The sequence below is a fragment of the Meles meles genome, chromosome 20 (genome assembly GCF_922984935.1).
Source record: "Meles meles chromosome 20, mMelMel3.1 paternal haplotype, whole genome shotgun sequence".
Taxonomy (NCBI): domain Eukaryota; kingdom Metazoa; phylum Chordata; class Mammalia; order Carnivora; family Mustelidae; genus Meles; species Meles meles.
Genome location: NC_060085.1, coordinates 2,174,580 through 2,198,436, shown reverse-complemented (window position 1 = coordinate 2,198,436; position 23,857 = coordinate 2,174,580). Strand labels below are relative to the sequence as shown.

Below are 23,857 nucleotides of genomic sequence, written 5' to 3'. Positions count from 1 at the left end.
CTCGATCCCAGGACCCTGAGACCATGACCTGAGCCGAAGGCAGCGGCTTAATCCACTGAGCCACCCAGGCGCCCCTCAAATAAATAATCTTTTTAAAATGTCTTTTCTGGGGGCGCCTGGGTGGCTCAGCGGCTTAAAGCCTCTGCCTTCGGCTCAGGTCATGATCTCAGGGTCCCGGGATCGAGCCCGCATGGGGCTCTCTGCTCAGCGGGAGCCTGCTTCCCCCTCTCTCTCTGCCTGCCTCTGCCTCCTTGTGACCTCTGCCTGTCAAATAAATAAATAAAATCTTTAAAAAAAAAAAAAGTCTTTTCTGCTTAATGAGGAATGGGATATTTACATCATTTCCAAGTACCTCCCACTCCTCCGATGCTGGGTGTATGGCCCCTGAGGGCCATGGCTGTCCGTCCCTGGACCCTGCCCTTGGCCACAGCTGAGGTCATGCCCCGCGCGAGGTGGCCCAGAGGCAACGCGGGGATACCAGGTTTTTAGTGGATGAACCATTTCCTTGGACGGGACAAGAAGTCTCCATCCAGTGGCCCACTGCTGGGTTTCCACCCCAAAGACAGGTTCCCGCACACCTGTGTTCCTGGAAGCGTCCTTCCCAGCAGCCCAGGTGTCGGTCCACGGGCCGGCAGGGCAGGCTTCGTGGGCGTGGGAACGGGCTCTGCAGGCCTCCCGCCTTGAAATTCTCCCGATGGCTCGACAAAGGCCCTGCGCGGTCCTGGAGCCCCCACCTGCGCCGGGCGGGACAGCCGCGGCTGCTGCGCAAGGGCAGGCGACTGGCCCCTGCGTGCCTCGGTCTCCCTGCCGGAGCGGAGGCGAGGCCCTCCCGGAGAGACGCGGTCAGGCTGCAGGTGGGCGGGGAAGGCCAGAGGCTGGCGAGCGGCGCCTGCCGGCCGCGGGGGGCACGACGTCCAGGTGCGCGGACGCCGTGGCAGGGCCTCCCCCGCCTCCCCGCCGCCCACTGCCCGGATCCTGCCCCCTCCTCTGCCTGCACCGGGTCAGCTCCCACCGCGCCCTCCAGGACCAGCGCAGTCCCCTCCGCCCGGGATCCCCGGCTCCCGCCCTCGCCCCGGGTCCGGCTTCCCCGCAGCGGCCACCAGAGGGCGCCCACGAGCTCCCGAGTCAGGTTCCCCCACCCCTGCTCTGCCCACACCCCTCCAAGGCTCCCACCTCCTGGGCCCCAAGTCCTCCCCCTGTGGTCCCCTAGGCTCTGCACGACCTGCTCCTGCCCTCTCTGTCCGCCCTCCCTTCCTCCCTCTCGACCCCTCGCTCACTCCGCTCCAGACACACAGGCCCCCTGGCTGAGTAAGCCCAATGTTGCCCCAGGACCTTTGCAGAGGTTATGCCCTCTACTTGGAATGCCCTGTCCTCATGTCACTATTGTTGCCCATCCTGCCCTCCTCTCTATTTTTCTTCATAGATTAAGCCCTGGTGATAAGCGCCTGCCACAACACGAAGGGACCCGAGGACACTGTTGAGTGAGAGGACACAGGACACGTCCCGCAGGTCCCCACTCCCAGGAGGGCCCAGAGGAGTCCCACTCACACAGACAGAGAGGAGACAGCGGGAGCCGGGACTAAGGCAGGGGTGGGGAGTCCGCGCTTCGTGGGGACAGAGTCTCCGTGAGGGGAGACGGAAGGTTCTGGAGCTGGAGGGTGGGGGTGTGGGAGTGCTTCACGCCGCTGGGCAGCGCACTCAGACGGTTGAGGTGGTGAATTCTGTTCTGTGTACTCACCACGTTTTAAGAAGGAAAAAGGCCTGAGAAGATCGCCAAGACGGGCCCAACCTCCTCAGTTTACGGAAGTAAATACAGAATGTCCAGGACGCGGGCTCCTCGGTCCCCGACCCCCAGTCAGGAAGCACGTCTGGCCAGATGCTCCAGCCCCACAGTGCAGACAAATGAACCGGAAGTCAGGGCCAAGTCACAGAACCTCAGAGCAGGGGGCCCTGGAGCCCGAGCCAGAGCCCAGGGCAGGAGGGACATCCCAGGGCCGCTGTGGCCGCCGTGGCCATGAGCTCACACAGCAGGCGGCCGCGCGGGGACCAGGCAACACCCTCCAGAGCTCGGACGCCCCGGCAGTGCGCACTGCCCACCGGCCACGGCCAGTGAGAGGAAATAAGCCAGAGGGGGCCACAGCATTTAGGAACAAAATTTATTCCAATTTAAAACAGAATTCATTTCAGGAGAAAGATATGAAAAGTCAACTTCCATCAGCTCTCTCTGGATGAAGGGGTCAGGGCCCCCCGCGGAGCGGAGCCTGCTGCCCCGCCCCCGCCCCCACACGGCAGCCTTGGCCCCGGGAGGCTGGCACTGAGCTAATGGGCCTGTCCCCAGCGCGCACAATACATGCATTTCAAATGACAAAAGGTTTAAAAACAGTATTTTTATATAATATTCTTCTTTAAAATAGGTTAAGGTTGAAACCGTCTGAAATCAGGACTGTATCATATACAAGTGTAACCAGAGGGGACCGGCGGCGGTCACCCGGGGGCGCTGGTACTGGGCTCTCGGGCGAGCGGGGAACGGGGGACCAGGGCCCCTCTGCTGGGGACCTGACACGGGGGCGGGGGGTTGGAGCTCCCCAGGGTGGAACACGAGAAAAACAAATCCTACACAATGGGCGAGGGAGTGGCCCTGGCACAGAGTGGGTCTCCGACCCTCTATGGCACACAGCAGTGTCCCCGGCCTCCGGCCCTGGGCCCTCGGGGTTCCAGAAGCGCCGGGTGGGGGTGGCGTGGCGGTCCAGCCAGGCTTTGGCTCTGGGTGCTTGGCACACTGCTCCCTCCGGGAAGAATGCATACTTTGGCCCAATCCAGCTCCCTTGTGATCTGGGCCCGAGAGGCGCTGAGACCTGGAGATGCCCACCCGCGAGGCCCCCGAGGTCCCTGGGCAAGCCCCTCCGCCCAGCAGCACCGAGGGCACACGCTGCGGACTTTGGCACGCCCCCTCCCGTGCAGGACACATGGCACCGCGAGGGCCTGTCCTGTCCCCAGAGAGGGCCGATCACTAGGAATGTCGCCGCCCCACCCCGCAGAAGCTGCCCGCAGTCGCCGCCAGCCCCCTCCTTCCTGCGACAGGGTCAGGAGAGCGCAGGGAGCGAGGCCAGGCCTGGCGTCCCGGCGTCCGGATTGCTGTCCGAGTTGCTTCTCCTGCGGGCGGGCGGCCTGGACCAGACGGGGGGGGGGGGGGGGGGGGGGGGGGGCCATGGCATCACTGGCGGCTCGTTCCCGCGACGTTGTGCAAATCAAATCCAAACCCACAGAAAAACACTGTAGTGCTCAGTCTGCGTCAGATAAAAACGCAGCCCCCGCTTGTTCCCACCCTCCGAGCCCCTCAGAAGGAGGGGGCCCAGGCGAGGCGGCCCGTGGCTCTGGCTCAGTGCGTGGCCATGGCCGTGGCCAGGCCCGGAAGCCACGCGGGGCCGCGGCACCGGCAATCGCCGGCCCTCCATGGTTCTGGGCAAAGTGCGCGTCGTGCTGTGTGCTCGCGTCACGGGGGCAGGGGACTCCGGGGGCAGGAGTGCGAGCAAGGGCTTGCACGGGAGGCCGCGCCTGGGAGCCGCCGCGGGCAAGTCCCTTCTGTGCCGCTCGGGGACTGACCTGAGAATATTCTGAAAGAGCCCCGACCCCCACTGCTTGCATGCTGGTTTCCAAACAGAACACATCGAAACCGACTCCCAGTCCGGCTCCCTGGGCGCAGCGGGGTGCCCATGGCCCCTCGGGGGTGTCTGGACAGCAGCCTCTGGGGCCCAGGGGAGCCCCCAGGCCCCAGGACGTCTCCTTAACCACGGAGCCTCCACGCTGCCGTCGTTTCCTCACCCAAAAAAAAAGGTTAGGCACTTCCCAGGGCGGGCAGCGGAGGGCGCCGCCCGCCCCCACTTCTTGGAGTCCAGGGCGTCAATAACTTAGGGAGCGAGAGAAAGAGAAGTCGCAGTCCTGGGGCCTCGGGGTGAGGGCCAGGAGCGAGGGGAGGGCGGGCCGGCGGTGGCTCTGTCCCCGCTGAGCGCCGGGTGGGGGGGGGGGGGCGCCGGCCCGGGGCGCGGCCTGCCGTGGGGGCGCGGCGCTCGTGGGTCTCTTCCCCGCTGGTCTCGTCTCCTTCTTTTCCTTCTTTTTCTTTTTTTCTTTTTTTTTTTTTAATAGAAAAAAGCGAGCCACGAGTCAAGGCCAGGAAAAGGCGGCCTCGCCGCTGACACAGGTGAGAAGGTGCACGAGGTGTATAGAAAGAAAGACGTAGGTCCCCTGATAACTGTGAAATAAAAACCCTTTGTTAAAAATACGCGAATGAAACCAACTCCTCCGCGAGCAGGGCCGGCGGCGGCTCAGACCAGGTTGTACTCCTTCAGGTTCAGCTGGAGGATGGTGTCCTTGACGGCCGCGAACACGAAGCGGATGTTCTCCGTGTCAGTGGCGCACGTGAAGTGGGAGTAGATGATCTTGTCGCTGTCGGGGTTCAGGTCCACGAACATCTTCAGGATGAACTCCCGGGCGGCCTGCGCGTCCCGCTGTGGCCCTGGGGAGGCGGAGGCAGGGGCGGCTAAGCGAGGCCGGCCTGCACCCGCGGGGGGGGGGGGGGGGGAGTCGCAGACACCCGCAGGGCGCAGACTGATACCTGCGGGGCGCGTAGAGACACCCACCGGGCAGGACGGACACAGGGACAGACGCTTGCAGTGCGAGGACTGACACTCGCGGAGCAGGGACGGGAGGGACGGGGCACTGACCGAGCAGGGGCACCCCCTCCTGCCCCGCAGGGGAGCCCCGCGGCTGAGGGCCCAGAGGGAGCTGTCTCTGCCACCACCAGCCGCCTCCACCCGGGCCCCTCGGCCTCTCAGCCGGCGGCGGCCCACAGCCACCCGGTACCACCTCCAAACCGCTGCCAGCTTCCTCCCCAGCGCACTCCCTCGGCTCCTCCCCACCCCCACACGCACCGGTGCCCACATGCGGACACACACGGCCCCACGTGCCCCTGCAACCCTGGCCTTGCGCACACGGCCATCGGGCCACAGGCATGTCCCTGAGGCTCTGGACTGGCCAGGCCCGGACGGCCCTAGAGTCCCGTGTCACTTCCCCGTCCTGCGTGCGGGGAGGCAGCTGCGGCAAGGCCCACACGGCAAGGGTGCCGGAGAGGGAGCTGGGGATGCTCTGTGCTGCTCCGGCTTTTGTTCGAGCTCAGGCTAACCCGGAGGGGAACAGGCCCCTGCGTCACCCCAGCACTCCCAGGGCCTCATCCCCCCCCACTCAGGCTCCGGACAAGCAGGGACCTGGGAGCAGAACGGCCCCGTGCACCCCTCCTGCGGCTGTGCCCGCGAAGCCACAGCCCGGCAACACGAAGAGCCTTCTGCTCGCTGAGGCTCAGCGCGGAGGAGCGCGGCGGCTCACACTGGCCGTGCCACCAGCCTCCGCCAGGGCCCGCGTCCCCAAATCACCAAGACACGAGGCCCAGAGAGCAAACGGGACGTGTTGGAGGCTCCCGCACCCCCCACTCCGGCCAGCAGCACGGGCCACGGGGGCAGCGAGCCGGCCCCGCTGGGGCCCCCGGAGCGCGCCGCTCACCGTCGAACTCGGGGAAGTAGTCCACCAGGTGGGAGTGCAGAATCTTGTCCTCCAGCAGGTCCTTCTTGTTGAGGAACAGGATGACCGAGGAGTTCTGGAACCAGGGGTAGGTGATGATGGTCCGGAACAGGGCTTTGCTCTCCTCCATGCGGTTCTGCGGGAGGGAAGGCGTGAGCACGACGGGCGCCCGGGCCGCAGGGCAGGGACGGCGGGCACGGCGGGGACAGGGCTCACCTCGTTGTCCGACTCCACCAGCACTTGGTCGTACTCGCTCAGGGCCACGAGGAACATGATGGACGTCACGTTCTCGAAGCAATGGATCCACTTCCTCCGCTCAGACCGCTGCCCCCCCACGTCCACCATCCTGCAGGCGACGGGGACTCAGCGCCACGGTCCCCCCGACCAACCCCTGCCACCAGCAAGGCCAGCGTCTGCTAGAGCCTGGAGGGCCCCCGAGTCTGTGAGAGCCGGCGGGGCCCCCAGGGGAGCCCCCGCTCCCACACGTGCCAGAGCCGGGAGGACACGCCACCCCCAGCCGCTGCGCCTGACAGAGGAGTCACAGGACAGGGAGCCCGGGAACCCAAGTGCTTACGGGGACCAGATACAGGCCGACCCCTGGACCTGAGGCCCCACATCTGGAGACCCAACCCCTCGCCTGGGCTCCGTGCACGACCGTCCGCCACACACCGTCTGTGGAACGCGGCAGAACGAGACCAACCGAGGACACCCACACGCCGGACCCGCCTCGCCACTGAGGGGGTGGCCCACAGAGCGACACGCTTCCCCTGCTGCCAGGAGCAACAGCAGGCCATAGCTCCCGCTGGCATGAAAAGCACGTGCCAACTGACAGTCCGGAGGCTGGGCTCCCGGGCAGAGGGGACAGCGGGGGGAGGACGGGAGCCACAGAGACTCGGGGCAGGGGCTTGCCGCCTACTACCGGGGAGTTCCTCAGCTTTCTGTGATGAAGAAAGATGCTACTTTTTCAAAGGAAGCCAACAGCACGCAAGCAGAGTGGCCCACGGGAGGCAGGGGTCCGCACAGCCAGGCCCTGCCAAGGGTGGGGGCTTGGCGGACATCAGGGTCGCCCTGGGCACAGCCGATGGAAGTGGGGCCGCCTGGCGGAGCTTGCCCCAAGACTCCACCGAGCACAGGCGGACGGTGGACGTGGCAGGACGACACCGAAGGCACGGCAGGGTGGTGACAGGCCAAGGGCCCCATGTGAGGCCACAAGGACCGCAGCAGCTGTGGCCGGTCTGGGGAATGGCCCGGGGGCAGACGGGCGCTGGGCCACAGTCTTTCCGGAGCTCACGTCTCCCCAGTTAAGGTCCCCTGTCCAGGACCAGGTTCATCTCCTCGCACGGCCAGGGCAGTCAGGCCATGACCCGATCCCGCTCCGGTCAGGGGACCCCACGGGCGCCCAGCTAAGGAAGGGACTGGCCGGCAAGGGACTAGCAGTGGCAGAGAGTGTGGGCCCACGACAGAGCCAAGGGCAGACCGGGGAGGGGCAGCAGGGCAATCCCGCCGGGAGCAGGGGACACGCACAGCCTGAGCTCACAGAGGGGAAGGGCGGGGGCCGGGCAGTCCCGGCAGAGGACCAGCAGGCAGAGGCGGCGCGGCGGTCAGGATGAGGCCGGGGAGAGCCCACATGGGGGCCGGCGGGTGTGCTCGGCCCAAGTCCCAGCCTGTGCCCCACAGGCCTCAGCTCCGAGTTCAGAGGGGGCAGCCCCACCACGGACCCAATTAAACAAGAAAGAAAACCCAAACCCCGAACCCTCACCAGGAAAACGTGCATCAGACCCGCATAGGGTGGGGGCTTAGGGCTTCCAAGTCTCCAGGGACCCACACAGGGCTCCGGCGGAGACCCAGCAGGTGAGGAACGGTGCAGAGGGCCAGAGGGGCACCCGGCTCTCTCCCGGCAGGTCCCTGTTGTGGGCGGGGGTGTCTCAGGCCAAAGGCTCCTCAGTGCTCCCTAGAGCCGGCGCTCCGAGGCCACAGGGCAGAAGGCCAGCGACAGCTGCCAGAGCTGCCCTCCCCCTGGGACCCCTGCTCCGGGAGCACCAACTCCTTCCCCAGTGGGAGCCTAAGCAGGGACGCGGGGGCACCGCGATGGGGGTGCTGCGGGCAGACAGGACCTGCCCTGCCTGGGCCTCGGGGCACCAGGCTGAAACGTTTCCTCCAAACTCAGTGTCCCCGAACCCGGGGCCGGACTGACTTGGGAGCCGAGTCCCTGCGGATGTCATCAGTCAAATGACATCACGTGAGGGTGGGGTGGCCCCATGCAATCACCAGAGGGAATTCCGGACACAGACACATGAGGACAGACCGTGTGACTGCGGGGGCAGGGATGGGGCAAGGGGCGTGAAGGAGGAGGGCTGACGACCGCGGGGAGCCAGGAGGCACGGGGAGCCGGGAGTCGTCCCCTCACCGCCTCGGAAGGAACCGGCCCCGCCCACACGCCGATCCTCCGCCTCTGACGCCAGGACCACAGAAATGCCTGTGGCTGCAAAACGCCCATCTGCGGTCATCGGCGGTGGTGGCCCCAGGCGACAGGCACTTGCCCTCGCCACCCAGCAGCTCCGTGGCCTCACTGCATGGCCCATGTCCTTGAAGATGGCCCCGAGTCTACTCAGGCCACACCCCATGGGCCCAGGAGCCGGAGTCCGGAACCGCCTGTCACCTGGCTCTGCCCGGGTCCCCAGGCCCCCTCCACCACCTGCGGCACCCGCAGCTCTGGCCCAGCTCCAGACCCCCTGCCCCACCCACAGACCCGCCACAGAGGCCCGCCCGAAGGCCCTCCCCTCCAGGCCGGCTCTGGCCAGCACTGGCCAGCACTGCCAGGCCCTACCGCTTCCGGGACAGGCTCCCTCCAAAACCTGGTGACATTCCCGAGTCTATCTGTGTCCTGGTTCGAAGCTCCCCGAGAGCAAAGACCGAGACCCAGCGACCCGCCGTGGTCCCCACTGCAGGTGCGAACAGCCCCCACCACGGCGCACGGCCCCCCCCAGTGCACGGCCACCAGGCCGCAGGTACCTGAAGATGATGTTCTCCAGGTCGAAGGGGTACTCGATGATGCCAGTGGTGGGCACACGGACCCGAAGCACGTCTTGCTGGGTGGGCAGGTAGCCCGAGGTGGCAATGCGGTCCACGTCGGCCAGGTAGCTGCGACACAGAAGGCAGCAGGTTGCGCGGGCTGGCAGGCGAGGCAGGGAGTTGCGGGGGGACAGCCCGGCCACCACGGTCCCTGAGCAGCAGGAAGGGGCCCAGCGCTGAGCCTCACCAGCAGGGGCGAACAGCCCCACACACTCGGGACAAGGCGGACCTGGGGTCTGGCAGAGGCCTCCCCGGCCCGACTTGGCTCTCAAAGGACAGAAGTCAGGCTGGCTCTGGGGAACCCCCACGGGGCTACTCGAGGACAGCCGCTGCGGCGGGAGAAAGGGGACTGGCCGGGCGGCCGGACTGCAGCCTTGCTTCTCCAGATGAACCTCCCTGCTCCGGCACCGGCGTGGGCTCAGGGAGGGGAACCACGCGACGCGTCAAGCCCGCCTGGCCCTCCGGCCCTGAGCAGCGTCCCCGAGAGCCCCCTGCGGCCTACTCACTACTTGGCGGAGTCGGAGAGCTGGTATTCCCGCCTGCGGTCGTAGCACTCCTGGATGCCAGGGTCGTCCCACAGGGTCTTGATGGCGTGCACGTAGCGGTGCTCGAACGTCGTCACCTTCTCCACGTCCACCTCGCGGATCAAGAGCGCGTTGGCCTGCGGGGCAGGAGGGAGAGCCGTGGGCTCGCCGGCGCCCGGGGCCCCACGGGGTGTGCGACCAAGCGGGGACCTCCGCCCCAGAGAAGCACGGGGGAGCCGCACGGGCCGTCCTCGGTGGGAGGTCCCTGCGCCAGAGCCTGGGAGTGAGGTGGTTCTTGGCACAGGGCCGCGTGGCCGTGTGTCCCACACGTGTGCCCCAGTGTGGGGCAGCAGGCGGCACGGGAGCAGCCACGTAGACGGAGAGGCAGACTCCGCGAAAAGTGACCGAGGACCAGACCCAAAAGAGAACAGAGCAATGAACCGCCCCCCGGCAGCAGCCCCCAGTCCCCGTTTCGCAGGCGAGGTGACGGGATCACCTCCGATGTCTGTCGGGCCTGCACCCCGCCCGGCACACGGCTCGTCAAAGCCCAGCAACTTCGGATGGGAGTGGGGGCGGGGGCGGGGCGCTGGCCGGGGAACCTCCGGGGCTTGAGACTCGGGAGACCCCGCTTGTCCACGTGCCTGTCGGGACAGGGCGGCCCAGCCCACACAGCCGGCCACAGCGGAGGGTCTGGGGAAGACACACCTGGGAAGAAGCCAAAATGGGGAGCGGGGGAGCCCTAGCCCACGCTCTGAAAGCCAGGAGAGACGCCCCGTACCGGTGCCCCATAGCCGTGGCCTCCAGCCCTCACCTGCCCCATCGTCTGGACCTGCAAAGGCCGACGCCAGCCCCGGAAAACACCCCCACCTGTCGATGTGTGACAACCTCAAACGTCCCAGAGGACAGTGCCATTGGCTTTGTGGCCGCATCTCTGTCCCTGTACCCAAAGCCATCAAGGACGCCGCCTCAGGAGCAGGCACCACGTGCAGCAACCAAACCGTCTGCACCGAAAGAGGGTGCGGTGGGCGGCCGCTGCTAGACACGGAGGGACACGGGTGGTCCAGACACCGGCCTGCGGTCGGACGCTGGAGCGGACCTCAGCTGAGCACACTACCCAAACCCCGCCCCAGAGGGCCGCCCAACCCAACACCAGGCCCGCTGCGGGTCCCTGGTCATCTGTGAACCGGGGACAGAGGGAGGAAGGTGCCAAGTGGAAACGTAGCAGCGGCCTGGCTGACGGCCCTTCTTAAGCCTGAAAGCGAACGGATTCACGGAACGTGCCCCGCATAAGTACGGACTCCCGTGCCTACGTCCGCCCAGGGCAAACCTCCAGGGCTGAACAAGAAAGCCCCAGAATCAGACCTACAAAAGCCAAGCTAAGAGGGGCCATAGGCGAGAGCCCACCGCCGCACGGCTGGGGGCCGGCAGCTCCTCGCGAGGGCAGACCCCCCGCTGCCCGTGAGCCCCCGTCTCCCTGGGACACGGCCGGGGAAGTGACAAGTGTGCACACAGACGCCTGCACCGAACGTCACCGCGGCAGCGGTCAAGGAGACAAACGTGGAAACCAAGCGCCCGTCCGCGGGCGAGCGGATTCGCCCAGTACGGCCACCCGCACGCGGAGCGTCACGCAACCCTGGGGCGGCGGACCAACAGACGTGTGAGAACGGCGGGAGCAGGAGCGAGGCCCCCGCACGGCCCCGGGGACGGACCCTGAGCCCACGATGCACAGGGAGGGGACCAGACGCAGGAGGTGTGACACGCCCTGACCAGGCCCGTCCACCGACGGGAAGGGGCTCATGGGGGCCGGGGGTGGGGGGAGCGTCGTTGACAGCTGACGGGGACGGGGGTGTCTGGCGGTGATGGAATGTTCTGGAATGTTCTGGAACTAGACAGAGGTGACGGCTGCACAGCTGTGTGTGTCAGAAAGCCGTGAGCTACACGTACGGGGAGACCGGCCCCGTGAGCAAGACTGGTCTCGAGGAGCCGCGGCTCTGGAAACGGGAAGGGAGAGGCCCTGCCCACCGGGAGGCACACAGGCAGACACAGTGCCGAGGGCAACGCCGGGAGGACGGAGGCGCGGTGGGGACGGCAGGGGCCAGCGGGCGGGCGGGTGCAGGGCGGCCCCAGGCCTACCTTGTTCTGCTCGTACTTGTACAGGATCTTCAGGGTCTCCATGGCGCGGATCATGGCCTGCATGGCCGTGAAGATGTTCTGGTACACCAGCTTGGTGAAGCCACGCTTGTCCTCCTCGGAGTAGCCCGCCCCGTGGATGATCCGCATCTGCTTGATGAACGTGCTCTTGCCGCTCTCGCCGGTGCCTGCGGACAGGGCCGTGTGAGCACCGGCCAGAGCCCGCCTCCCCCGCAGACAAGGGTCACTGGGGGTCGGAGCCCGGGGACTCGGCACTCAGGGGACCGTGGGGCACACTTGGCCGGCGGCAGCCGCTGCACGAGGGGCGTCCCTACTGCAGCCCGGTCACGCCCCGAAGCGTATGGCCCTTCGACCCAGCGGGAAACTGAGGCCCAGTGTGGGCAGGGGGTGTCCGCAGGGCACCCAGCACCGAGGTGCGGAGCAGCAGGTACCCCAAGCGTCCGGCCTGGTCACAGGGCAGGCGACGGGCCTCCACACGCACTCAGCGCCCCAGAGGCCGCCGTGAGGCACAGCCGTGCGTCTCCGCCAGGCACCGCGGCCTCCTCGACCAGTCAGGCCGATCGGGCCCGTAGGACCTGCCCACGCCCATGGGGCATGGCACGTCCGGTCTGACGACGTCTCCGTGGACCCCAACACTCCTCACCTGGGGCGCCACGAGGGTCACCTTCACTTTGGGGCAAGAGTTTAGTGTCTGCACGAAAGCCAAGGCGGTCTGAGGACAGAATCTGTCCCTACGAACCACCTGGACGAGTCCCAGGCCCGCAGCCCACGCACGGAGGCCGCCAGCTGCCCCCGAGCCCGGTGTCTGCTCCCTCCCACCCGCCAGGGGCACACGGTGTCGGACCCCCTCCCTCTGCAGGCGTGAGGGGTGTGGGGCTCTCCAGGCTCTTCCAGGCCGCATGCTGAACCCCACCTCAGCCTCGAGGGGTCGGAGGATTAGCCGGTCGGCGGGAAGGCCACCCGGGAAGTGGCCTTCTGTGCCCTCACCCCCAGCCCCGCCAGCGCCTTGAGCCGCGCTCTGCCCACTCCCGCTCCCACACGACGCAGCCCGGCGGCCCCTCCTGCGGCGGCCCCTCCCCACCCTGGTCCAGGGGCCGAGCGGCACAGGGTCCTCTGTGCCCCACACCGGGGCCCCGCCCCGTCAGAGGGTAGAGACGGACCCCTGCAGGAGGGCGGGCTGGACTCCGCGACCTGCTTCCAGCTGGCAGAGTAGGACAGACGACAGGGTGTCGATTCCGAGACTAGGTCACAAGAGGCACGGCGGCTTGCGCCACGCTGTCCAGCACCACGGGCAGAGCGGGATGGGAAAGGGCAGCCGCCAGGCCGTGAGGGCTGGAGCAGCGCTGGGGACAGGCGCCGTGGCTCCTCCAACCTCGTGAGGGACCCGAAGCCCGGGTGGCCCAGACCCCGGACCCTCAGAGACTGTCTGCCGCGGGAGGCCAAGCTGGGGAGCGACGTGACGGCAGAGCGCGCATGGCCTCTGACAGCCGCCCGGACCCCCTTGCTCACGGGCTCAGAAGGCCCCGCCTCACCCCCCCTGCCGCCAAGGCTTCCTTCCACCCATCAGCCCCGTGGCTGCCCACGTCCACGCAGGGCCTGAGCGGGATCCCCGTGCGGCCGCCGCCGGCTCCCACAGCCGTGACGCGGTCTGCACTCCGGAAGGCCCCTGCGCCCCACGGCAGGCAGCCCTCCCGGGCCCCTGGAGTTGTGACCGCGGCCCGAGGGGGAAGCCCGTCTGCAGGCGTCTGCTGCTGGCCTGCTCAACGGACCACGGCCTCCGGGACAGACCAGTTCCGTGGGCCCCCCGTGGGCCCCCGTCCCACAGCCGGAGGCACTCGGCCCATCCCGGAGGGACCCAACACACTCCAGCAGACCTGAGCCCTAGGAGCCTGGGGGGCCGCGCCCGCCCCTCTGGTACTTTCACCGACTGCGTCGGGGCCTTCCCGGGTGAGCACAACGCCGGTGGGTCCATCATCAAGGAAGGGGGCTGCCTTCATGCCGTCCCCCGCCCGTCCCACCTCAGACAGCTCACCTCTGCCCTCCAGGTGACACGGGCCACCTGCTCACTCTGACCGACACCCCTGAGAGTTCCAGGGGCAGGAGGACGTGGAAGGGGCGTGCGCAAGACCCCACGTATCCCCACAGGGACCCACGCTGTGGGGACGCCAGGAATGCCATTTCCAACGCAGTTTCCTCTTGACCCCAGTCTGTGCCCCTGGGTCTGTCCCCCTTGGCGCTGCTGACACCAGGCACAGTCATTCGTCTCGGAGCGGGGCGGAACGTACCGAGTACCGTGGGGGGCCGAGCAGTGTCCCCAGCCCCAGCCCAGGACGCCAGGAGCACCACCGGCGTGCCAAACACAGACGTCCCCAGATACCGTCCAGGGTCCTCTGCAAGGCAGGATGGCCGAGGGCTCGAACCCGTTTTCGACAAAACTCTGTTACAGAAAGGAAACCGCCGCGCGGGTCCGTCAGGCCGCATCCCTCGCAGACAGCGGCCAAATAGATGCGCACACGCAAGCCAAACCCCGAGACGCAGCCCACGGGTCAGCCCAAGGGGGGAGACGGGGCAGGTCCCAGACGGAGGCCACTCGCCCCTGGGAAACGCAGGCCACGGCTCTCGCCAGGGGGTGGGGAAGACCCACCAAAGAGGGTCTGCGAGCCTGGGGAGAAAGGGACCAGCCTCACGCCTGCTTTTCAGAAAGGAACTCGGGGGCACCACGGGTTAAGCTTGACTCTTGGTTTTGGTTCAGGTCGTGATCTCAGGGTCGAAGATCGAGCCCCCCGGCGGGCTCTGTGCTCCAGGCGGACTCAGCGTGGGCTTCTGCCTCTCCCTCTGCCCCCCACCCTCATGTGTGTGAGCAGAGAAGCAGCCCCCGCCGGAGCGCCCCAGGGCCAGTGCACGCCAGCGGAGGGGTCGCACGCCCGCACGCAGCCGTGTCAGTCAGCGGGATGCCCTGCCCTGGGCCCCAGGAGGCGATGGAAGGTGTGGGAGGCACGTCTGTGAAGCGGCCCCGGCCGGGCCAGAGAGTGGGTCAAAGGGAAATGGGCGTCTGGGGCATCCCCTAAAACTGAAGCCTGAAATGCGGATCAGCCGCTGCAGAGGTCGGGGTCCTGGACAAGGGGCAAGGCCGAGGTCACCGGCGTCTGGTCTGCAAAGGCCCCCACGCGGCCGAGTAGCCACCGCGAAGACCACCGCCACGGCTGGCCTGCGCAAGAACGGAAACGCAGACACTCGGCGCGGCGTGGGAGGTGACGGGCGTGCTGCCTGACCTAACGGGGGCGGTCGTCCCACAGTACTGCCGCGTGTCCAATCAGCGGGTCCCACCCCGTGACCTGCACCATACTCATGTCAATCAAATGTCGATCAAGCGGGAGGGGAAGGAGGAAGCCAGCAGGCACACCGGGCACCCTGTCTCGGTCTGATCAGTGACCCCGCCCAGGGCAGCCGCCACTTTGCCGGAAGGACCGCGGAGGGAGGGTGTGGAGGTGACGGAGGCAGGGGGTGCCACCCCGGGAGGAGAAAAGCACGTCTCACGTCGGGGACGCTCCAGGCCAACGCCGAGGCCAGGTGCAGTGGCGTGGCGGGCAAGGGGGCCCCGCACCCTGGCACACAGGCCTGCTGCCCACGAGGCGCTGGGCCATCGCGGCGTCGGGGAGGGAGGGGGACGGAGGCAGGGAGACTGGGTGCAGCGCAAGGCTGAGTCGGCCAGAGCAACCCAGGCTGGTCTTCCAGAAGCCCTGCTTCCCGGGCCGCCGACCCACGGCCACGTCAGTCCTCTGGGAGCTGGGACTCAGGCGCGACAGGATCCCTGGCCCCGGGAACCGCCGCACACTTGACCCGGTGTCCACCTGCCCTGAAGGGTCTCGGGGGCGAGGCCTGCCTGGACCTCATGGCTGGGGCCCCCGGCAAGCAGCCGCTCACCCGGCCCCTGGGTCCCGGCCCCCTCAAGCCGAGGTGCGGGAGCTCCCAAGACCGAGCCTCACTGTGCGCGCGGGCCCCCAGCCCCACGAGCTCCCGAACCGCGCGCTCGGCCAACACCGACGTCCACGCCAGCACGCGTCTGACCGTCAGAGCAGCGTTCCCAGAGCCCGGGACTTGGCATCGGCCCCGAGGTCCTTCAGTCCAGGCAGGTGGTCACAACAATGGCCCAGCCGTACTGCGGGACGCTGCTCAGCCCTGAAAAGGAGCCCCGTGGACACAGGCGACAGCCGGATGGGGCCCAGGGGCCTCCGCCACGCGGGAAAGCTCAGTGCACGACAGAGGGCACGGAGGACACGCTGCTGGGGGCCCGGGACAGGGGGCGGTGCGGAGAGAAGGGCGACAGAGGGTCCCTGCCCTGGGGGGCCGCAAGCACCGGGACAAGTGGGGAAACCGCAGCCCCTCCCCAGAGGGACCCGTGGGGCTCCAGGTCCCGGCTGTGCGCTCCCCACCAGCGGGCTGCCCGGCGTTCACGGACACGTCCGTGGCCCCCACCCGACCAGGAAACAGCCTTCCCAGCATGACTGGGGCCTCCTGCATAGAAACTCCAGCTCCCGGCCTCCGAGAAGCCCCCCGGCAGCCTGCACCGCACCTGACCTTCTCCAGAGGATGCCAGCCCAGCCGCCCCTCCGAGAGGTCTGCTCCTCCCGGGGGGGGGGGGGGGGCACACAGGGCTGGGGCTCTGCTCGCAGCCCCCGCCCCGGCCCCAGCACAGGCCGGCTCACGGAAAGCACAGCACGAGTGTTTTATGAATGAACAGAATGAACTTGGCCCCAGTCCAACGTGCCGGCTCGTCAAGCATCCCCCATGGGGCCTCCGCATCCCTGTGCTGGGCAGGGGACTCGACTGGTCGTCACTCCAAGAGCAGGAGCCCTAGCGAAGAGCCCAGCCTGGCGCCTGCCCCGCGGCGTCAGCGGGACACAGCAGGGGCAGGGAGCCTGTGGACGCCCTCCGGGCACGCTCTGACACATCACCCTCAGGAGGGCCAAGGCTGACCTGTGCCCCGAAGAGACCAGCTGGAGAAGAGGGAGGAAAGCAGACACCCGAGCGGGAAGAGAACCCACCGTCCCGCCCTCCCCAGGGTGGGGGGTGCTGGGGAGAAGGACGTCTGAAGCCAAGCCCCAGGCGGGCAGGGAAGGGACTCCAGAACCAAGGGCCGGGGCCTCCAGGTCAGGAAGCTTGTCTCATCCAGGGGCCAGTCTCACCTCCCTGAGACCCAACGTAAGCCGCTGAGCCCTGGACCCCAGGGGCAGGCAGTCAGGCTGCCCGTGACTGTGGGGTGTGGGCAGTGAAGCCAGCAGCCGCCAGGACCACGGAGAGACCGATGAGAGCCCCTCCGGGGACCTGGGACTCCTGGAAATCCAACAGGGACCTTGAGCTTGTGGACAGGCCTGAGATCACAGATGGGACACAGACCTCTACCCGGGGGGCAGAGAGAATGGAGACCTGGAACAGCTGAGCACGGTGGTTACCGGCTCCTCTCTCGCCACACGCCCCTTCGCACTCATTCATTCGGTGACAGGGCCGTCACGCACCGCCTCTGGGGAGGTGAAGGAACTGAGACGTTGAGAGGGTGGGTGGCTTGGCTGAGGTCACGCTACGAGCGACCTCGACAGACGGGGCCACCTGGCCTGGGAGCTTGGCTGGAGCACCCCTCTGGCGGCAGCGGCTCCGGAGAGAGCACCGGTGCCGGGGGGGCACCCCTCCCCCCGAGAAGGGAGCGGAGCGGGACACCCGGGCCGCGTCAGCGGGGCCTGTGCCCAGACAGCAGCCGCCCTCCCGCTAGGCCACGACGCCTACTGTAACCGAGGCCCAAATGTGGGAGTGGCTGTCCCTGCTGGTTTGGGTGGGTATCCTTCACTCCGCCACGGCTTCTGAGTCCCCTTTTGTCCCCAGTGTCCTACTGCTGCCCTTCCCGGGGCACCCAGGCAGCTGGGATACTCTGAGCCCCCGGTCCTGCCCAGCCCCCCATCCACCCAGCTGGGGCGTGGGGACAGAGCTCACAACACCTCCTCAGAGGCGTAGCTGAGGGACAGACCAAGAGCTGAGGCACGGACCACAGAGATGCAGAGACCCTCAGGAGCCCCGCCAGCCGCCCGCGGACACTCTCGCCCCCAGGGCCTCCGTGAGCGGCCCGACCCGTCAGCTCCTGCCCGCTGCTCCCGACGCGAAGCCCCGAGCTCCCAACCGGCCCACTAGACGGGGTCACGCTGTGGCCCCCGCACGCAGCACCACCAGCCGCGAGTGGCTGGAAACCGTAACGAGGAAAGGCGTCAAGACTCCCTCACCTGGGGGCACCTGGGTGGCTCAGTGGGTTAAAGCCTCTGCCTTCGGCTCGGGTCATGATCCCAGGGTCCTGGGATCGAGCCCCACATCAGGCTCTCTGCTCCGCAGGGAGCCTGCTTCCTCCTCTCTCTCTGCCTGCCTCTCTGCCTAGTTGTGATTTCTCTCTGTCAAATAAATAAAATATTTAAAAAAAAAAAAAAAAAGACTCCCTCACCTGACGCCCAGGCTCGAGACAGGAGGCCCCGCTCAGGCACCGAGGGGTCTGCTGGCCAGGGCGGACAGTGTGGTCAGACACGGACCATTCCGGGGGCACCCCCTACCCCGTCTGACCCTCGCAATCATCCTGGAAGGTCACTGGGATTCTCTCCACGTCACAGGAGACACCCCACTCCCGCACTTTCTGGCTCGGCCCTGGTGGGGACATAAAGCCTCCCAGGGCTGTAGCGGTGGCTCTCGCAAGGGGCGACAAAAACAGCCCTCTCCCCCTGCTGAGTGCCCGCCGTGCCCCACGGGCTCCACAGCACCCTCTCACTTAGCCCCATGACCGTCTCTCGGGCCCAGGGCGCCATCCCACGGGATGGACGAAGAAACGCGGTGCCCCAGAGCGAGTGCCCCCCAACTGCTCCGAGCCGGCTCCACGGGGAGCCCTCAAAGCCAGCCCCCCACCCCCCTCCACGGCAGGAGGGCCTCACGAGGAAGGCGGCTGGAAACTGTGTCCCCAGCGTCCCGGTCGGCTTATGTCGGAGCAGAGCGCCACACACAAGGTGGCAACAGGCACGCCCACGCAAGGAGTCGCATGTCCGGGCGGGCTGCGAGCAGGGACAGCGGCGGTCCAAGTCACTCCCACCCCACGTCCCTGGGGGCTTCGAGTCCCACCAGCAAACTGGAGTCACCGACGGCTCTGCCCTGCGGGCCAGGCTGGCGGGGACCCAGAAGTGGGGACAGCGGCAGGAACCGGCAGGAGTCCTGCAGCAGGTGAGCAGGGGGACCGCGACGACCGGTCAGATGCCCTCCGGAGGACAGACACACCGGCCCCCCAGGACGACAGGGAGGCCCAGGAGCCCAGGAACTACAAACACCTGTGAGTGGGGCCACAAACTCCCCAAACCAGCGAGCCTGGGGGCTGGGGTCCTGCCTCTGGGAGCAGCCTGAGTCCCGCCCCCCTCCAGGAGCGCCCCTCATCTCCCCAGCTGTCGGGGCCCCGGGCGAGCCGACCACCGAGGCCAGATGTCCTCAGCTGACAGGCCACCACCACCGGCCGGGACAGCACCAGCCAGCAGGGCACGAGAGCTGCGACCACTCCTACCGCTGCCCCATGGCCATCATGCTCTGGCCAACCCCCCCCAGGGCTGAACTTTGCACCCCGCGCCATCTGGGACGGAGAGGGACAAACACCCCCGCCCTCCTCCCCGAGTGCTCCTGGAAGCTCTGTCTGGCTTCACTGCTGCGCTCCAGACCCGGTGCCGCCCGCCGCAATGCCCGAGGCCACGGTGCCAGGCTGCTCAGAGCAGGGCTCCACCGCAAAAATATGAAAGTGAAACCTTCTGCGGTCCAGTATCCAAGACAGACGCTTCCTCACCGCCCACCGCAGCGACCAGCCCACCAGCGGTCCCAGGCACACAGGGAGGGGGCAGAGCGGGGAAGCACGGCGAGATCCCGGTGCCAGAGGAGTTCGGAGGCTGGGCCCGGCCCCAGCAGCCCCAGGGACCCCAGCGGCAGGACACAGCTGGCAGCTGAGCCCAGGGGGCCCCACGCTCTACCAGGCCCCACGGCAAGGCGGGGAGAGAGCCGTGGGCGGGCACCGGCATCCTCCGGGTTCATGCAGGGAAACTGAGGGAGGGGGAGATCACGGGGCAATTGTGCAGCACTTCCAGACACTGTCCCCAAAGAAAGAGGACCGTTTGGACCAAAAAAAAGTTCATTTAAATTCAGGGGCACACGGCACATCCTGGGGGAGGTCACGGTCCTACCGCGGCCCAGGGGTAACCCAGGGGGGCACGAGAAGCTCCCCGAGGGTGCTTCCCACTCTCCCAGGCAGCAGGGGATGCAGCCCCGACCACTGTGCCCGGAGCCGGCCGCCACGCTCCCCTCCGTGCCTCCAAGCACTGGGAGGTGCGCCCTTCCCACCACAGCCACCACACCCCATGCCAGATTCCGGGCCTTTTCACTGCGCTTTGGGGGCCGGCGCAGCCGACAGGAAGCCTGTGGAACTGACCGCCCTGCTTTATTTAGAAGTCCCAGAGCCGCCGGCTCGGCCGGGCCAGCACGCTGCACCCCCGCAGTAACACGGTTCCCATGAAGACCAGTTTTCAGACAGGAAGCCTGCCCTAAGGAACAGAGAAGGCGCCTCCCCAGTGGTTTTCTACCAAGTGACAGACACACGACAGCAAAAGCCTCGCCCAGGAGAGGTCACAGGAGGCAGAAGCCAGCCAGGCCGGCCTGGGACCCCCGCCCAGGAGCTCCTCACTGGGTCTGCAGCCCCCCTTTCCCCGATCTAGGGTTCTCTTCCATAAAATGGGGGGAACGGTAGCTAGTTCTCAGGGCTGCAGATCCCGGGGGCCGGCAGGGCGCCCTCGCCGCCCCGCCGTGCCCTCTCCTCCTGTCCCCAAGCAGACAAAAGCCGAACAAGACTCCGCTTGGACAACAGCACCTTTGGAGCTGGACGCCTGCCTTCTACGCGTTCACACGCACAGTGCAAACTCCGTGCACACACACACGCGCGTGCACACACACGGGTTTGCACGCACACACCCACACCCACTCTGTAAGCATTCAGGAAACAGCCGACAAGACAACGCGCACGGTCTACGCTCCAGCTCTACAAAGCGCACCTGAGACCCTGTACTCCCGCAGGGTGCCGGCTGGCGGGGGGGGGGGGGGGTAGGGTGGACAGGTCCCAGATGGGGGCGATTCTATCTCCAGGGCACTCCAGGCAGTCCCGGGGGCGTCTGTGGCTGTCGCCACTGCAGGTGCTCCTGGCATCCAGTGGGTCGGGCCCGGGATGCCGCTCAGCCCCCCACTCCGGACTTCACGCCCGTCTTCCTGCCGCAGACCCCCACTTTGGACCTGCAAGCTCACTTCCTCCTCTTCCGTCAGCCCCCCATACCCAGAACAACCCCCTGAAACGGGGGCACGACTCCCCATAGCGCAGGCTGGCAGGGAGAGGGCCGGTGCCTCTCTAGGGTCCCAGGGCAGCGCCAGTGCGGGACCAGAGACAGATGGTGCTGCTGTCCACCCCCCCCCACCCCGGCAGGCACTGGGCCCTGGAAACATACACCAAGGCCGCAGAAGCGTGAGCCGCGGCTGCTCCCAGAACCCCACGCCCATCCAAACCCTGGGTGCTCGGGACGAGTGGCCGGGCATCCGGAGGCTCACAGGCCCCAGGAAAAGGCCCTCTGGCAGTTCCCCTACCACGCCAGTAACTTCTCCAGCCCCCTTCCCATGCTAAAGTCCGCGTCATGCTGCCAGACCAGCCACAGCCACGCCAGCCTCCCCAGAGGCCCCCCAGAACCCACTGCAAGTCTCCTCCAAACTCGGAGCTTACTCTCTGCCGGGCTTTTCTGCAAAGTTGGCGTATTTCATAGTCTCTGGGTAAACCGAACGCGTCTGTTTAAAACAAAACAAAACAGGGAAGGTATTTCATCAAACGGAGGGCCCAGCAGGGCCACTGCAGGCAGGAGAAGCAAGGCATTCCCGCCAAGACGGGCAGCCTCCCACGAGGCCACGGACACGGCTCGTTCACCGGCAGACGCGGCTCCTCGGAACGGTCCGCACCCTCCCAGCACGCCCCTCTGAGCCAGCGCCTCCTCCCACCCTGGGCCGGTCCACGCTCCCTGAGGGCGTGTAAGCACTTCCAGCCCTCCCTGCAGTGCGGGGACCAAGCAGAGCCCCGGAGAAGGGCAGGGCAAGGGTTTCTGTTTTGTAAACGACCTTCCTGCCTTGGGCAGTAGAGTCCTTCCACAACCCTCCTCTGGGCGACAGCACTTTGCCAACAGCTGGGCCGACGCGCTCCCTACAACAGGTGTGCCCTGGGGAGACGGAGACTGGGACCCTGGTGACCGGGACAGGAATCTTCCCCAGGACGGGGCAGACCCGGAGAGTGGCTCCCCCCAAGACGAAAGGAATGGGTCTGGGGAAGGGTGATGAGCTGGCCGGCTCTGAGGACCCCCGCCTAAAACGGGAGCCCCGAGGGAAGGAAGGGCTGTCCTCTCCCGCAGGTGGTGTGCCCCGCAGGAGGAAAAGCGTTTTCCCGCAGAGGGGATGGGGTGCTACAGGGGGACAGACCCTGCGTGTAGGAACAGGGCTCCACCTGCTGGGAAGAACCAAGACGAGATCCTGGGAGGTGAGGGGTACGGCTGGTGGACTGCAGCCCAGAGGTCTGGCCCTGAGCAGATGCGGGGGCAGCGAGAAAGGGACAGCCTGCAGCCCAGGGACAAAGGGCCGGCTCTGTACGGGCAAGGGGCTTGCCGGCTGAGAAGTGGCATAGGACAGGCGCTCCAGGGTTCTGGGGCACCCCCTACCCTGGACAGCGGAGGCAGGGGGCCTAATCTGGGCAAGAGGGGCAGGGCTGTCCCCACGAGGACCTGGACGCCTCATGTGCACACAGAAGCAGGGCTGGCCCTGGGGGACTCCGGAAGCCCCACACGGGCAGCGCAGGCACGGCTGACCCTGGAGGCTCCCGGGCTGACCTGGGCGGCACCGGCAGGGCCGACCCCCGCCGCACACCCCCCGCAGGGGCCGGGGCTGGCGGTGGACAGCGCGGGCGGGGGCGGCCCCCAGGAGCCCGGCGCGCGCTGCGGACCGCACCGGCAGGGAACGGCCCGGGCGGCGGGCAGCACGGCAGGGGCGGCCGCGCCCGGCCCGCGCCGACACCCGCACCCGGCCCGCGGGACCCCGGCGGGCCCGGCCGCACTCACCGAGCAGCAGCAGCTTCAGCTCGCGCCGGGCGTCGCGCTTGTCCCGCCGCAGCTGCTTCTCGATCTCGGCGTTGATCCGCTTGGACTCCTTCACCTCATCGCTGAGGCAGCACGCCATCATGGACTCCAGAGTCATCGTCCCGGCCCCGGCCGCCCGCCGGCCGCCCCCGCCGCCGCCCCCCGGCCCGGGCCTGGCCCGGAGCCGCCCCGGCCGCGCCCGCCTGGCCCTCGGCGTTCGGCCCCCGGGCCGGCCGGTCCACCTCGGCCGCCTGCGAGCGCCGGTCCCCGCCTGGCCGCGCACTCCCGCCCCGCCGCCCTGCGCCCGCGCCCGCGCCGCCGCCGCCGCCGCCGCCGCCGCCAACCGCAGCCGCCGCGACCAAGCGACAGCGCCGCACAACCTAACCCGCGCCCGGACAGCGCCGACGGGCGGGCGGCGCGGCCAATGGGAGGGGCCGGCGGCCCGCGCGCCCGCGGCGGGGGCGGGACTAGCGGCGGCGCGGGGCGGGGCGACGCGCGGGCGGGGCGGGGCGCGGCGCGGCGGGCGCGCCCGCGGGTTAGGTTGCGCCGACGTGGGAAGGGGGGCGCGCAGCCGGGAGCCGGGCGGGGCCGCCCGGGATTGTGGGAATGTGGCGGACTCGGCGGGCTGGCTCGGCTCTGCTCGGCTCCGCTCGGCCCCGCTCGGGTCCCTCGGCCCCGGCCGAGAGGTGTGGACCTCGCCGCGGCAGTCGCTGGACTGGGGGACCTCGCGCTTCCCTCCCCCGGGAGGCGCTGGGGCATCAGCGCTCAAGGTCTCCGGGGAGGCGCCCTGGCATGGCCAGGCCGGAAATGAACCTTCCTCTTGTCCGTTAAGCATTAAGGGAACGCCTCCTGTATACCGGGCTGGAGTGCAGCCTTAATGCAGCACCTGCTATATACCAGATGTGGCCCAGGCGTTAAGGAGTGAACTACCAGACACGGCAAAAGCCTCAGGGAGTGCCTACTGTAAACTCTGCATGGGTCAGGCATTAGTGCAGTGCCTGCTGTATTCCAGGCAGGGAACAAGCATTAATGCGGTGCCTACGTTATACCAAGCCCTGCTTTAAGCCCTTTAATCCAACCCTACTACCCGGCTGATTTTATTGGAACGTCGCCAAGCCCTTCCATGGGCAGACGGAGCCTGAGGCTTTCACCCGGTACCCGCCCAGTCTGTGTGGTTTCAACAGCCCTAAACCACTTGCCATCTGGCCTCGTACAGAAAGCGACCTAGAGCAAGGTTCAGACACAGAGAAGGTGCTCAATCAATGCGTTTTCAATGAGGGAAAGAGAATAAGAGAGCCTGCAGGGTTCCTAGGACAGCAAACCCATTCTACAGACAAG

General features: G+C 67.6%; 1 protein-coding gene across 1 annotated transcript; it reads right to left on the bottom strand.

Moving 5' to 3' along the window:
- Positions 1-2,142: 2,142 nt before the first annotated feature.
- Positions 2,143-22,821, bottom strand: GNA11 (G protein subunit alpha 11). Its single transcript, XM_045990058.1, has 7 exons — positions 22,502-22,821; positions 11,301-11,485; positions 9,150-9,304; positions 8,584-8,712; positions 5,788-5,917; positions 5,554-5,707; positions 2,143-4,513 (listed from the first exon to the last, which is right to left on the bottom strand). Exons 1-7 carry the CDS (start codon positions 22,635-22,637, stop codon positions 4,323-4,325), a joined length of 1,080 nt encoding a protein of 359 aa, XP_045846014.1. The 5' UTR covers positions 22,638-22,821; the 3' UTR covers positions 2,143-4,322.
- Positions 22,822-23,857: the final 1,036 nt, after the last annotated feature.

Excerpts from the sequence above, each read along its gene's own strand:
- GNA11 (XM_045990058.1), bottom strand. The coding sequence starts at position 22,637 with ATGACTCTGGAGTCCATGATGGCGTGCTGCCTCAGCGATGAGGTGAAG. Across the intron at positions 5,918-8,583 it reads CTGGAGAACATCATCTTCAG|GATGGTGGACGTGGGGGGGC; the intron begins GTACCTGCGGCC and ends CGTCGCCTGCAG. Across the intron at positions 4,514-5,553 it reads CTACTTCCCCGAGTTCGACG|GGCCACAGCGGGACGCGCAG; the intron begins GTGAGCGGCGCG and ends CCGCCTCCCCAG.